The following is a 13,956-nucleotide window of genomic DNA, read 5'->3' on the forward strand; positions in this document are numbered from 1 at the left end:
TATTACTTCATTTTATGTTTCCTTTGCTCTTCTTCTTCTAGAATCTCTAAATGGACTGTTAGCTCACTGATTTTATGTCCTGACTCTTTTCTAACAGAAGCATTTAGAGGAATACAGTTTCCTCCTGTCGCTTTTTGCTGCCTCCCACTAAGTTTGGTAAGTTGTGCTTTTTTAGTATTCACTTGGAAATATTTTCTAAGTCCCTCTGTGATTTTTCTCTTTGATCCATGGGTTTCCCAATATTTGAAGATATATTATCATTAGTACCATCAAATAAAATTCCCCCGTGATGAGAAAACTTTATCACGTAAACTTGCAATACTGCTAAATTTATGGAGACTGTTTTACAACTCTGGTATGGCGTGTCCGGGTGAATGTGCAAAGCACCCTCGTAAAGAATCTGTGTACTCTGTGTGGAGGCCAGGGCCTTGCCCTGCCCACCCACCTCTGCAATTCCTGTGCCACCCGGACAGAGGCGACCTGAAGCTCTCGATGCCTAATGCAGTGGGCCAGAGCCCCTCCCTGGACCCCCACAAACCCATCTGCCATGGCCAACAGCCTCCACCAGATCACAGCAGCCCCAGCGCCTCCCCCTCTCAGCTTCACTTACGCCCCCCCGTGGCCAGGCGGCTCCTCCCCGGCCCCTCGCACTACATCCCCTCCATACACCCTCCCCCACCCACCAGCTGGTGGCGCTCCGCTCTGGGCCCTGGAAGCCGGGCGCCCCGCCATGCGTAGAGGTCAGACTGCCTCTCTCACCTCCCCACACCGGGGAGTCCTCCCCCGAGCACACTCAGCGCCAGGGGCTCTCGCTTCTCGTACCCCAGACGCAGAGCCCACCTGTCTTGCCCCCGCCCACCCGGGAGCCGGAGCCCCCTAACTGCCACGAGCGTCCTCCCCCCCCCACCCCACGCCCCGCCCCGGCGGGAGCTCCCCTAACGCCTACCGCACCCGCGCCCGGGAGTCCTCCCCATCGACCCCCGCCTCAGCCTTCCTCCCGCCACACGCCGCAGCCGTTAGCCCTCCCCTCCCGTCTCGGCCCCGGGGGTGGGGCCCGCCCGTCCCGTCCCGTCCCGTCCTCCCCAGCCCCGCAGCCAGTCGTCCTCTCCTCTGGCCCCCAAGGCCGGCCCCACCCGACCAGCAGGAAGCCCTCCGCTCAGGCCCCCCCCACGCTTAGCCATTAGCCCCACCCTCTGCACCCCGACTCCAGAACGCCCCCCACCAGCCACCCCGGAAGCCAGCGGTCCTCCCCTCTGACCCGCTCACTGGGGGACCCTTCCCTCAGCCCCCCTTCAGCCCGCTACCCTCCGCCGCCGCTCCCCCACTCCCAACCGAGCAGCCCGTAGCCCTCCCCCGACCTCCACTCCTTCCCAGGGCCCCCGGTACCTGCGGAGTCCAGCCCCCGGCAAAGCCCCCGCCTGTCTCCTGACTCGCTCTGACTCTGTGGATGGCTCCGGAGTCCCGCTCACGAGGGGCTGAAGCGCTCGTCTCAGCAGAGCAGCCAGGAACTGTGCCGCCGACTGTCCCAGGCACTCTGTGCGAACGCCACGTGGGCTTCCGGGTGCTCCCGGAAGCCCCAGGAAGATGAGGGAGAAAGTTCTAGACGTCTCTTTACCGAGAAACTGGTTGGATCAGAAGAGCACGTGAGGAGGCGCTCTGCCACGGAAGCAGCAGTAGCCATGCGCACTGAGGGCCTGAGGTCCCAAGGCTTGGCGCCTCCGGAAGCAAAAGACACGCCCATTGGCCTTCCACCAATAGGAAGGCCTCCCTGCGAGGCTGCGGAGTTGGGGGAGCGAACTTGGCGATGCAGAGCCCATTGTGGCAAGTACGTCCATTTGTCTTTACAGGTGGTTTTCTACTGTGATTGATAATGTCATAAACCTATTCTTATTTCTTTGGTTTGTTTTGAATTTTATGTATTTTTTTATACAGCAGGTTCTTATGAGTTACCCATTTTATACATATTAGTGTACATTTGTCAATCCCAATCTCCCAATTCATCACACCCCCCGCCCGCCCCCACCATTTTCTCACCTTGGTGCCCATATGTTTGTGCTCTACGTCTGTGTCTCTATTTCTGCCCTGCAAACCGGTTCATCTGTACCATTTATCTAGGTTCCACATATGTGCATTAATACACGATATTTGTTTCTCTCTTTCTGACTTCCTTCACTCTGTATGACAGTCTCTAGATCCATCCACATCTCTACAAATGACCCAATTTCGTTCCTTTGTACGGCTGAGTAATAAATAATAGTAATAAAGCTCTTCTTTATATGGACTGGTTTCTTGTCTAGCTGTATCAACTAGCCATCTTCTCACATGGCACAAGAGGATGAGGCAGCCGTCTGGGGCCTCTTTTATAAGGGAGATAATCTCATTCATGAGGGCTCCCCCCTCATGGGCTAATCACTTCCCAGGGCCTGAGGGAGGACTGAGGGGAGCCTGGACCCCAGAACAGAGTTGGCCCTGGGAGGCCAAAGGGCGGGATGAGCACGTGCAGCACTTCCTGACATCCGGGTCTCAGAGACGCTGGGGAGGGGAGTACGGCGAGGGGTCTCAGAGAGGCTTGGGAGGGGGTATAAGGGTCGGGGTGTCTGGTAGGCACGAGAGAGAATCCCAGGTCCTCCGTGGAGTCAAGGTGAGGGCCCTGAGGGAGGACTGAGGGGAGCCTGGACCCCAGAACAGAGTTGGCCCTGGGAGGCCATAGGGCGGGATCAGCACGTGCAGCACTTCCTGACATCCGGGTCTGAGAGACGCTGGGGAGGGGAGTACGGGGAGGGGTCTCAGAGAGGCTAGGGAGGGGGTATAAGGGTCGAGGTGTCTGGTGAGCACGAGAGAGAATCCCAGGTCCTCCGTGGAGTCAAGGTGAGGGCCCTGAGGGAGGACTGAGGGGAGCCTGGACCACAGAACAGAGTTGGACCTGAGAGGACATAGGGCGGGATGAGCACGTGCAGCACTTCCTGACATCCGGGTCTCAGAGACGCTGCAGAGGGGGAGCACGGGGCGGGGTCTCAGAGAGGCTGGGGAGGCAGTATAAGGGTCGGGGTGTCTGGTGGGCACGGGAGAGAATCCCAGGTCCTTCGTTGAGTCAAGGTGAGTGCCCTGAGGGAGGACTGAGGGGAGCCTGGACCCCAGAACAGAGTTGGCCCTGGGAGGCCATAGGGCGGGATGAGCACGTGCAGCACTTCCTGAGATCCGGGTCTCAGACACGCTGGGGAGGGGAGTATGGGGCGGGGTCTCAGAGAGGCTAGGGAGGGGGTATAAGGGTCGGGGTGTCTGGTGGGCACGGGAGAGAATCCCCGGTCCTCCGTGGAGTCAAGGTGAGGGCCCTGAGGGAGGACTGAGGGGAGCCTGGACCCGAGAACAGAGTTGGCCCTGGGAGGCCATAGGGCAGAATGAGCACGTGCAGTACTTCCTGACATCCGGGTCTCAGAGACGCTGCGGAGGGGGTGCACGGGGCGGGGTCTCAGAGAGGCTGGGGAGGCAGTGTAAGGGTCGGGGTGTCTCGTGGGCACGGGAGAGAATCCCAGGTCCTTCATTGAGTCAAGGTGAGTGCCCTGAGGGAGGACTGAGGGGAGCCTGGACCCCAGAACAGAGTTGGCACTGGGAGGCCAAAGGGCGGGATGAGCATGTGCAGCACTTCCTGACATCCGGGTCTCAGACACCCTGGAGAGGGGGAGCACGGGGCGGGGTATCAGAGAGGCTAGGGAGGGGGTATAAGGGGCGGGGTGTCTGGTGGGCACTGCGGAGAATCCCAGGTTCTGTGTGGAGTCAAGGTGAGGGGTCTGAGGGAGGACTGAGGAAAACGTGGACCCCAGAACAGAGTTGGCCCCTTGAGGTCATAGGACGGGATGAGCACATCAGCACTTCCTGACTTCCGGGTCTCAGAGAAGCTGGGGACCTGGGATAAGGGGTGGGGTCGCATGAGGGCAGAGGGTAAAATGTCAGGTCCCTGGTGGACTAAGGCCCCGGGGCGGGATGAGCACGGTAGGCCTGTCCTGACGTCCTGACGTCAGGGTCTCGGAGAGACTGGAGACCTGGTATAAGGAGCAGGGACTCACACTGGCAGACGGGACAATCCCAGGTCCTGCCCAGAGTCCAGCCTGCACGCGAGGAAGGAAGGACTGAGGACGTTAGACCCCGACACAGGGAGGGATCCTTTGCCCTTCCGCGGGGGCCTTGGAGGCGCCAAAGCATGGTCAGCAGATGAGATGTTTCCTGACCTCTGGGTCGGGGTCCTCAGGAGGTCAGGTGTTTGGTGTGAGGGGTGAGCCTTCAGGTCCGCAGAGGGTGGACTCCCAGGACCCCGAGGGAGGACTGAGCAGACCCCCAGCCCTGGAACAGGGGCCTCAACAGAAACCTGCCCCTGTGGTCAGTGCTGGGAGGCCAGGCAGGATGTGAGGAGGAGGTGAGGACCCAGCATCTCCCCTTCCTAGGACCCTCGGGAGGCCCTGGGCAGGTGCGGCCACCTGTGGGGCCCCCTCACTGCTTTCTGTTCAGATTCGGGGTCCTGTTCTGAGTTTCCCCTCCGGCCTGCAAAGGGGAGGGTCCAGGCCCTTAAGGGGAACAGTGAGCACGACGAGCGACCCCGAGGGGACCACCCACCCCAGAACTCAGCACTGGGGGGACCTCACAGAGTCCGGCCCAATCCTCCTACCAGCACCGAGGCCCAGAGCTGTGCCACAGTGTACACAAGAGGTGCGCCCTCCATTCCTCTTACAGGGGCTCCAGGAACCGGGAGGCGAAGGCCCAGGTCTGAGGACCGTGTCCTCAGGGCACAGAGCAGAGGAGGCCCAGGCAGCGCCAGGAGCCAAGGGGAGGTGCGTGCCCTGAGTGTGTACCCAGGGGCTCCCCCTCCCAGAACAGAGGGGACCCCACAACACCCAAGTCACCCCACCGCCCTGTCAGCCCCAGAACCTGGGGCCGTGCTGGCTGCACCCTGAGGAGCCCCCTCACTTCCTTCTTCAGGTTGGCAGGGGACAGGCCGCCCAGGAGGAGCGCCCCTGTGAGGCCCGAGGGCAGCCCTTAAGACGAGACCTGTAAGTGGCCTTTGTCAGAGCTGCCCAGGGTGCCTTTCTCCGCCGAGGCCGCTCACACCCCCTCTCTTCCCCAGGTACGAGGTCCCCTGCCCACACTCCCGTGGGCGGACCGACCCCAGTGATCAGGCCCCCGGTCGAGATGAGTGAGCTCCGCCAGCCTGAGGCCGACCTTGAGGCCCCAGTCCCGGCCCAGGGTCCGGTGGAGGCGCCGCTGCTGGGGGCTGCGGGGGAGGAGGCCGCATCCCCCTCGTCCTCCGCCTCCCCTGGTGCCCCCTCCTTCTCCGCCTATGCCGAGCCCTTGTCCCGCGAGGCACTTGTTGCGCTGATGGCTGACCTGGTGGGGTTCCTGCTCGTCAAGTTTCGTACCGGGGAGCCGACCTCTGAGGCGGAGATGCTGAGTACGGTCGTCCGGGAGCATCGGGACCACTTCCCCGTGGTCTTCCGCCTCGTTTGCGAGTGCATGCAGCTGCTGTTTGGCTTGGCCGTGAAGGAGGTGGACCCCCGCCAGCGCACCTACGTCCTGGTCCCCACCCTGGGCCTCACCTGGGATGCAGTGCTGAGCGACTGGCAGCGCACGCCCGAGGCCAGCCTCCCTCTGCTGGTCCTGACCATGGTCACCCTGTTCGGTGACCGCGCCCCTGAGGAGGAGGTGTGGGGAAAGCTAGGCACCCTGGGGTTTTGTGGCGGGAGGGAGCTGCTCACCGAAGTGTGGGTGCAGACGGGTTACCTGAAGTACCGGCAGGTGCCCCACAGCGACCCTGCCCGCTACGAGTTCCTGTGGGGTCCCCGGGCCTACGCAGAGGCCAGCAAGTGTCAGGTCCTGCAGCATCTGCTCAGGAGCAATAGCATGGATCCCAGGTTCTTCCCATCCGTGTCTGCAGGGAGTGTGAGCGATGAGGAAGAGGGAGCCTGAGCCAGAGCAGCAGCCAGTCCCACGTCCAGCAGCTTCTCCCGTGGGGCAGGAAGGGGGGCTGCTCCTTCACTCTGAGTTTGAAGAGGGAGCGGTCAGCCTTCTAAGCAGTGAGAGCCGGGCGAGTTGGGGGAAGCCGGTGTGCAGCATTTTGGGTTCCTGTTGTGTATGTTGACATGGACTTCCATGTCGTTTTCTTTAGGAATTTTTCAAATGTTGGTTCTTTGAATAGAAGACTAAACAAGCTTCAGTGTCTAACTTTGTGTGTGACGTTAATCCCACAGGTATTTGCACTAATTCAGTTCAAGAACAAGAGTTTTGCTGTTTTGTAAGAGAGGTTGGGAAATCTCCCAGTTCGTTTTGTGACCGTGTACAAGATAACAGGGAATTGGAATCAGAACTGCTCTGGAAATGTGGAAGTACTTAGCAGTGATATAGATGGGGGAAGAAATAGAAAAATAAAAGCCATTGTTGTTCCAATTCTTGCTTCCCTGTCTTGTCTGTCATTCTGTAAATAAAACGAACTATCTCTGTTGAGTTGGATTTGCACGGGTATTTTAAGAAAGTAGGAGAAGGTTCATCTGCGTCAATAAGCCCCCTGCCCACTGGTTTGTTTATTCCGCAGACCTCCACGGAGCCTCTGCTCTCCGGAAGGGCCTGTGTTAGTAGCGGGAACGCTAGGAAAGGCAGGACACACCCACACCTAGAGTGATGGTCTAGGAGCCACTGTCACATGAGGAAGGTGGTGAGACGTCCCCTAAGTCCCACAGAATAAGACAACATGGGACGAGGCGGTGGGGCTCCAGGAGCGAGCCCTGGAGTGTTAAGTGCCCCGAGCCAGGGCACTTCGGGCCTTTGGGAAGTGGGGGTTCCTTCTATGGGAGGTGATGATGATGAAGCTGGGTGGTGGCAGCAGCCAGACATGCAGAGAGTGTGTCTTGGGTTGGAGGGGAAAGTCTGAAATGGGACATTGCTGTGAGATGTCCTTCTGGGTCGTGGATAAAGCCGAGAGAAATCTCGCCCTGGGGCAGGAAGGAAGGGGTGCTGGCTCTTGTTGCATTGCAGTGGGCCACAGTGAAGAGGTAGGTGTTTCATACCCGCCATCTGCAAGGATTTCCAGAGAAATGAGGGTCTTGCTCTTTGAAGCCCTGCTCGGTTTTCCCGGGGCTGGCCCTCCTCTCCCTGCCCTGGGAGAGCCAATTACCAACTGTATGGAAACGACCATTTTAGTCACCTGGAGTTTACTTTGGCCACTTGTGAGCAAGGTCTAGATTTCAGTGGGATGAAATGAATGAAAATAGGGGGTTTGAAAGAAGAGAGGCTGCCGAAGTGGAAAGGAGTCGCCGTGTGACTGGAATCCTGGGAGCTTTGTGTGAGCTGCACCCAGCTGGGGAAATCACCACCCTTCCCTCCATGCCGACAGACACACACACACACACACACACACACACACACACACACACATACACACACACACATCCAAATTGAATAATAAATCCTCCAGGAGTAAAACACACAGAACAGCAATTTTGACTGGTTTTCTATTCCGTTTCCTATGGAGCTGCAAATTCTCTGAGATGTCATGAAAAGAAAGCAATTTCCAGAGGGGAGAAGGACAGAGTCTGGGATCAGAATAATACTAGAAATAAGTCCTAGCCACTAAGAAGCAACGTCCGCCAGTGTCCCCGCGTTCAGGCAGGTGCAGAAATATGGCGGCATCAGAGACCCACAGGTTTGGGCTGTGACCTGGCATCGAAAGGAAGAGGCAACTCCTGGGCCTAATGGGATTGGGAGGTCACTGCAGTGGGAGGTGCAGACGGCGCCGGGGGCTAAAGAGGCAGCCCTCCCTGCTGAGCGCCGTACGACAACGTGAACATTACGTGGGATCCTGGATTTGAAGCACCTGCCATATAGCAGGTGGGCACTTGGAAAAGGTGGAGAATTTCAGGGCCAATGGAACCTGCTCAGACACTCCTGCCGGAAAAGAAGGGGATTTTGTCATCACAAATGGTAAGCACTCCCGGGGGAAAGCAGGGATTCCTAGTGCCCGTTCGTTCGTGCAGTGAACTGACTGATGGGGGACAGTGCTAGCCCAGGGACGGCCGTGGCAGGCAGCGCAGCAGCGGCCGGGACACGCCAAGAGCGCCCCAGGGACATTCAGGGAGACACTTTTCAGGGGGGCAGCAGCGCCCTCCCCAGTAGACTCTGGACGAGCACACACCACCCCGGCACACAGCCAGTCCTGACCAGGGCGGCGCAGGGCACACGGGAGCTGCCGCCCATCAGCGGGAAGCTCTGACGTTCTCTACGTGCGCTGAGCCTGCCCCCTGAGGGGCTGGTGTGAGTTGTCTCAGCCGTGGCCCTGTTTCCCGAGAAGCCCCCATTCCCCAGCCCCAGCTAACGTCTGCTCTGAGCTCCAGCCTCCTTGGCAAAGGGCTGACCTCCCGCCTGGCTCTCGCCTACCCTCCTCTGTGGCAAATATCGCCGGCTGCTGCTTTAGGGGCCTTTGTGAGCAAGTGCGGGGCCCGGGCCTGTGCCTGTCCGTGGTCCCTGAGCTGGGGCTGGGCACAGGGATAGGGCTGGGTTGGTGGCGGGATGCAGGGTGTGAAGCCAAGTGACATTCACAAGACAGCAGCAGGGTGTAAAGCCACGTGTGAGCAAGCATCCAGGAGGAGGTGCATCCGCAGGGCCCTGAAGGGCACAGACACTCACGCCCCGTGGGGACGCGGCGACTCCTCCAGCCCGGCGGTCCCCGTGCTTTGAATGCAGGCTTGCCGCCTGCCTGACAGCCAGTGTGCCCGGGGAAGTGAGCCTGCAGGAGAACGTGGGGCCACCACGCCGCTGGGACAGAAGGGAGCAGAGTGGGCAGTGGAAGGAGAGAGCAGGGCCCAAGCCTGAGCATAGGAGCCGCCTTCAGAGGGCCGTGCCTCGGACCCCCACGTCCGGGACCCTTCTCCATCCTCACGCCCTCAGTCCTAGACCCTCACCCTCCTCCCTGGCCCTCGTGTCCATTTCACGAGAGATGGTGACCTGATGGGGCTGGGGAGGCCACGTGGGCAGAATCCAGTGTCAGGCTCTCATGGGCACTAATGCCTGGCTTCCCTGTGTTTTCTCCATGATGTGGCCTGAGGCGTCAGGTAGTAGGACCCCGTGGAGGACAGCTGAATCCCCCTTGACTGTTGGGGAGACAGGTCAGGCCAGTGCGGGGATGGGTCTTTGCACGCATATGATGCTTAGCTTGAATAAGAGTCCTTCTAGTGACAAGCTGATCAAATCATGGAGACTCCCTACGCCTCGATTTCTCCATCTGTAAAATGGGCCTCCTAACAGTACCAGGCAAAAGCATTGGTGTGGGTTTCCCCATGATGTGACCTGCTTGTAGAAAGCCTGGGCCAAATGAAGTGGTCGGTGGCTGTAGCTCTTGTTACTGAGTGTGTAAGAAGGATGCGCCCTCCCCCATGTTGTGAGGATTCCCGACCAGTGCACGTCTTGGGATCCCCACGTACGTGGATTAGCGCAGTTTTTCTTTTCTCGTGAACATTTGTTGTCAGAATGCTTGGGCTCGCCTTCCTCGTCTTCTCGCTTGTCCCCGTTCAAGATGAGGCGGTTGATCTGAGGTGTCGCCTCCATTGGAACACGGGTGTCTGCAGCTTTAGGTCCCAAGTGCCTCTTTGGCCGCGTGCCATAAGTCCTGGGGCCTTTGGTATGTGTTTTCTTCATTTCAAAGTATTTTCTAGTTTCCCTTGTGATGTCTTGTACGTTCCCTGGGCTATTGTTATGGACTGAACTGCGTCCCCCCAAAATTTGCATGTTGAAGCCCTTTTGTTTGTATCCCCTTAAGTTTACTGAGGGATGCTGTGTGGCCTGATGCGTGGAGTACCCTGGAGAACGTTCTAGGTACGCTTGACGAGCACGTGTCTATTCTGTTCTTGGGGCTAATAATCTACACGTCATGAGACCTAGTCTTTGTACAGTGCTGTTCAAATCTGTGGTTCCCTTACTGCAGTGCTGTCTGGTCGCTGTACCCATAATGAAAGCAGGCTGTGTTAGTCTGCTTAGAGCTGCCATAGCAAAGTCCCACAGAGGAGGTGGCTAAAACTACAGAACTGTACTGGGTCCCAGTCCTGGTGGCTAGAAGTCCAACCTCAACTTGCTGGAAAGTGCAGTTTCAGGTGAGGGAAGGCGTCTGTTCCTGGCTCGCAGACAGCTGGTTTTCTCTTGGTCCCTCACTCGGCTGCTTCTCTGAACAGGTTGTGGGGGAGAAGGGAGGCAGGGAGAGAGAGTGGGGGGGGGGAGAGAAATGGAGGGAGAGAGAGGGAGGGAAGTTGGGAGGGTGGAAGAGAGGCTGAGGGAGGGAGGGAGATCTTCGGTGTCTCTTCCTCTTTGCCAAAGGACACCGCTCTTGTCGGACTAGGGTCCCACCCTTGTGACCTCATTTAACCTTACTGACTTCCCCAAGGGTGCTATCTCCAAATACATGCGCCTTGGGATTAGCACTGCAACAGGTGGACTTAATGGTTGGGGTGGGAGCTGGGGGATCCATTTGAATCCATCACGGGGGGACCGAAGTCTCCCACTTCTACTGTAGACCAGTTTCTTCCGTCCCTTCTGTCCATTTTTGCATCGTTCACTTGGGGCGCTGCTGTTGGGTTGCTCAAGAGACCCCCCTGACGTGCACTAGCTGTTGCATTGTGACAGACGGGAGCGGCAGATGGGACCACCCCTCACCCGGGCAGACCCGGGGCTCCTCTGGCTGCTGGTGCTTGGATCATTCCTGGTACCTTGGGTCTACTTCCCCTCCTCCCCCAACCCACCTATTTTTTCTTTTCTGTGTTTCTGGCCACCCCACAAGGCTTGGGGGATCTTAGATCCCCGACCAGGGATTGAACCCGGGCTCCGCAGTGAAAGCATAGAGTCCTAACCCCTGGAACTCCAGGCAATTCCCGCTCCCTGCCCCCTCCTTAGCAGTGTTTGGGAGGGGATGTCGCCCTATTGCTGTGACAGCCACAGAGTCCTGGCCAGGTCCCCCGGCCCATCCCCCACACGTGGAGGCAGCAACTGTGAGCTGGGGGTGCGCCCTGGCCTTCAGTGCTCTGTACACATCACTGGGCGCTGACCACAAGGACTCGCGGTATAAGCGCGACACCCCAGCGCCCAGAGGGTGGTGGAGCATGGCGCCCTTGAAGTGTTTAGCTCGAAAGGCAAGGAAAAGAGAACCAGGAAAATGTCTCCAGACGCAGGACCCGCAGTGAAAAGCAAACCTCAATCCTGCTGTCCAGACACCAGAGAGCACCCCCAAACTGAACACCCGCAGGCCCCTGCCAGGGACCGTCACCTCCACACCTGTGCGTCTCAGGACAGTAAGGGCTCTTTTCAGGCCTCTGACCAGGGGAGGCCTGAGCTCTTCTCATCTGTCAAATCGAGACCCTGCTGGACACGATGCCCCCGCAACCGTGAAGCCGCGGGTGCCAGGGCCTTCCTTGTGCTTGTCCAGCCCTTCAAGGGTCTTTCTAGTGGGTGGACACAGGGCGTCTGAGGGGCTTCTCCAGGTGTCTGCTAGGTGCCCGCACTGTGCCGGGGGTGGGCTGTCACCTGTCATCGTTTCCTGCTGAGGGGACTCAACTGCTCAGCCACGCCCAGGACGGAGGCGCCAAACATGTGTTGGGTGGAACATCGCTCTCATGTCCCCGTGCTCTTTACTGCCCTGCAAGGTTCTGGCCGCGTTACCACCTCCGTGTGTCTGCAGGGTCTGCCTGGTCAGGGTCCTCTGTGGGCCTGCCTGGAGGGGTCGGGTATTCCAGGAAACAGCGGGAGCCCATGCAGCAGCAGCAAAGGGGCTCAGGGGCTGACGGATCAAGGTCAGGGAGTCGGCAGGCCTGGCGGCCACCTCGGGCATCCAGGGTGCGCAAGAGGCAGCAGCGCGGCCCCCGGGAGCTGCGCGGGGGGGGAAGGCTGAGGACTTGGGGGGGTGCGGCGGCCAGGCCCGGCACGGGCCAGGGAGGACTCATCTGGGCGGGAGGCCAGGCGCAGCAGAGCCAGGGGACCTCGGCTGACTGGGCCACCTCTGCCAGGACAGGGACTAGAGGGACCAGAACCTGCACGTTGGGATCCGGCGCGGGGGGCTCGGCTGCTGTCTGAGGAGGGGCCGGAGCGACAGAGTCAGTCCCGGCCAGGGTGGAGGCATGGTCGAGTTGCAGGTAGCTCGGGGTCCCCTGGATGTGCTCAGGATACGGTGGGAGGCCGTCCTGCGGCTCCGCGGCGCTGGGCGCCGGGAGGTGCCCCGGGGCTGCCGGCTCGCCGTCCACCTGCCCGGATGCTGGTTTAGTGTGTACTCTCGGCTTCATCCTCACCAGGAGGTGCGGGCAGTCTCTCTGAAACAGGGGACTGTGGTAGAAGTGTAACTGAGGTCGCGGTTGAGAGAGAAAAGGAAACCCCGAGTCACAAAAGAGTTGCTCGCAAGCAGCAGCCGCCTGGCTGGGCCCCTGGGCGCCCTCCCCCAGCCGACCCAAGGCCTCTTTGGAGAAAGCGGGACCCGGTCCCAGCAGGACGCTGTGCCCCAGCGTTGACATCCCCGAGACTCGCTCACTCACCATCACCTTTCGCCCTTGGAAAATGACTGAAAATGGCCCCTTAGGACGAGTACAAGGCCCACGAAATGGGACGTGGCGTTTGCAGGTACGAGACTGCAACAAGGTTCGGTAGCTTTCTAAGGAAGTGTCCGAATCGCCCCCTGGCCAGCACCTCCAGGGGCCAGACCGGGGACGCTGACTGCTTCCCAGGAAAGGACCTGCGCCCCCACTCAAGTGATGCTCTGGAGCTATGGGAGTCAAGGGGGCACACAGACCTCCCCCTCCCCCCAGCGGGCCACTGTCCCCGAGCAGGAGGACGGGAAGGGCCAGCATTGCAGCAGTGTCCTCTTGTCTCCCGCTGTGACTGCGTGTCAGGCACGAGCGGCACTGCCCACGTGTCAGGAGTACAGGATGACGCCTTGCCCGCGTGTGCTGTGAAATGATCACCACAGGGGGTCCAGTTCACACGCATCACCTCACACAGACACAGCAAAGGGAAAAGGAGGAGGGAGAGAAGTGACGTCCTTGTGCTGAGAACGCTTCGGGTCCCCCCATAACAACGTCCCAACACAGCGCGCGGCACTGCCAGCTCCGGCCGTCACGCCGGTGCCCAAGTACCACCTTTAAAGGAAGCTCTCCCGACACGCCTGCCGCCGTCCCAGGCGGCCCCGGGGTTGGCACCCGCCCCCCACCCCCGGGCCCAGCGGCTCAGCCCCTGGAGAGGGCTCCTCCCCCGCCGTCCCCCGCCCTCCTTACCTCGCTCAGGACGTGGGCGGGCCGCTCCTTCGTGGACAGGTTGGTCACGCAGAGGGACGTGTGCATGTCCTGGTACACTTTGCTGAATCCATAGCGGTTAAGCTGGCGGATGAAGCTCTCCACACGTTCTGTCTTGAACACCTTGTCTAGGCCGTCCCTGTCCAAAACCTCCTTTTGAAACAGCGGCCTGTTGACGCCTATGCAAGTCCCGTCTTCATTCCACCCAATGGATGCAAAGCGACTGCTGTGGACGATCGTCCACAGCTTCCTGGGAAAGGGGTGGAAGAGCAGGCTGCCTTCCCACACGGCCTCGCAGGCGGTGCGAGGCCTTTTCAACAAAGGCTCTTCCGTCAAATCCTGGAAAGCGGCTTCTCCAGGCAGCAGCCTGAGGTCGGGGTGCCCCGCGGGCACGGGCTGGTCCAGGGCGAGGGACTGGGGGGTGCAGCTCCCTGAGCCGAGGGCCGGAGCCGCTGTGTCGGGAGGAAGAGGCGCCTCGCCAAAGCCGGGCGCCCTGCCCGCGGCGGGGCCCTTCTCGTCCGCAGCCATGCGGAGCGCGGCGTGTCCCTCCGCCACGTAAACGGGACAGTGCAGCGCGGCCGGCAGCACCCTGGGCTCACACTCCCGCTCAGCCCCTCACAGAAGTGCTCCGGTTGCTCGGGGGTGACAGCACAGCCCAGCC

General features: G+C 60.0%; 2 protein-coding genes across 2 annotated transcripts in view; both read left to right on the plus strand.

Moving 5' to 3' along the window:
• The window catches only part of TEX28 (testis expressed 28), a 118,117-nt gene that overhangs the window by 86,450 nt on the left and 17,711 nt on the right, over positions 1 to 13,956 (plus strand).
• Positions 5,182 to 5,955, plus strand: LOC132512910 (melanoma-associated antigen 8-like). The gene has a single exon (XM_060136949.1). The coding sequence runs from the start codon at positions 5,182 to 5,184 to the stop codon at positions 5,953 to 5,955; it is 774 nt and encodes a 257-aa protein (XP_059992932.1).

This window comes from Lagenorhynchus albirostris, chromosome X (genome assembly GCF_949774975.1).
Source record: "Lagenorhynchus albirostris chromosome X, mLagAlb1.1, whole genome shotgun sequence".
Lineage (NCBI taxonomy): Eukaryota > Metazoa > Chordata > Mammalia > Artiodactyla > Delphinidae > Lagenorhynchus > Lagenorhynchus albirostris.

Excerpts from the sequence above, each read along its gene's own strand:
- LOC132512910 (XM_060136949.1), top strand. The coding sequence starts at position 5,182 with ATGAGTGAGCTCCGCCAGCCTGAGGCCGACCTTGAGGCCCCAGTCCCG.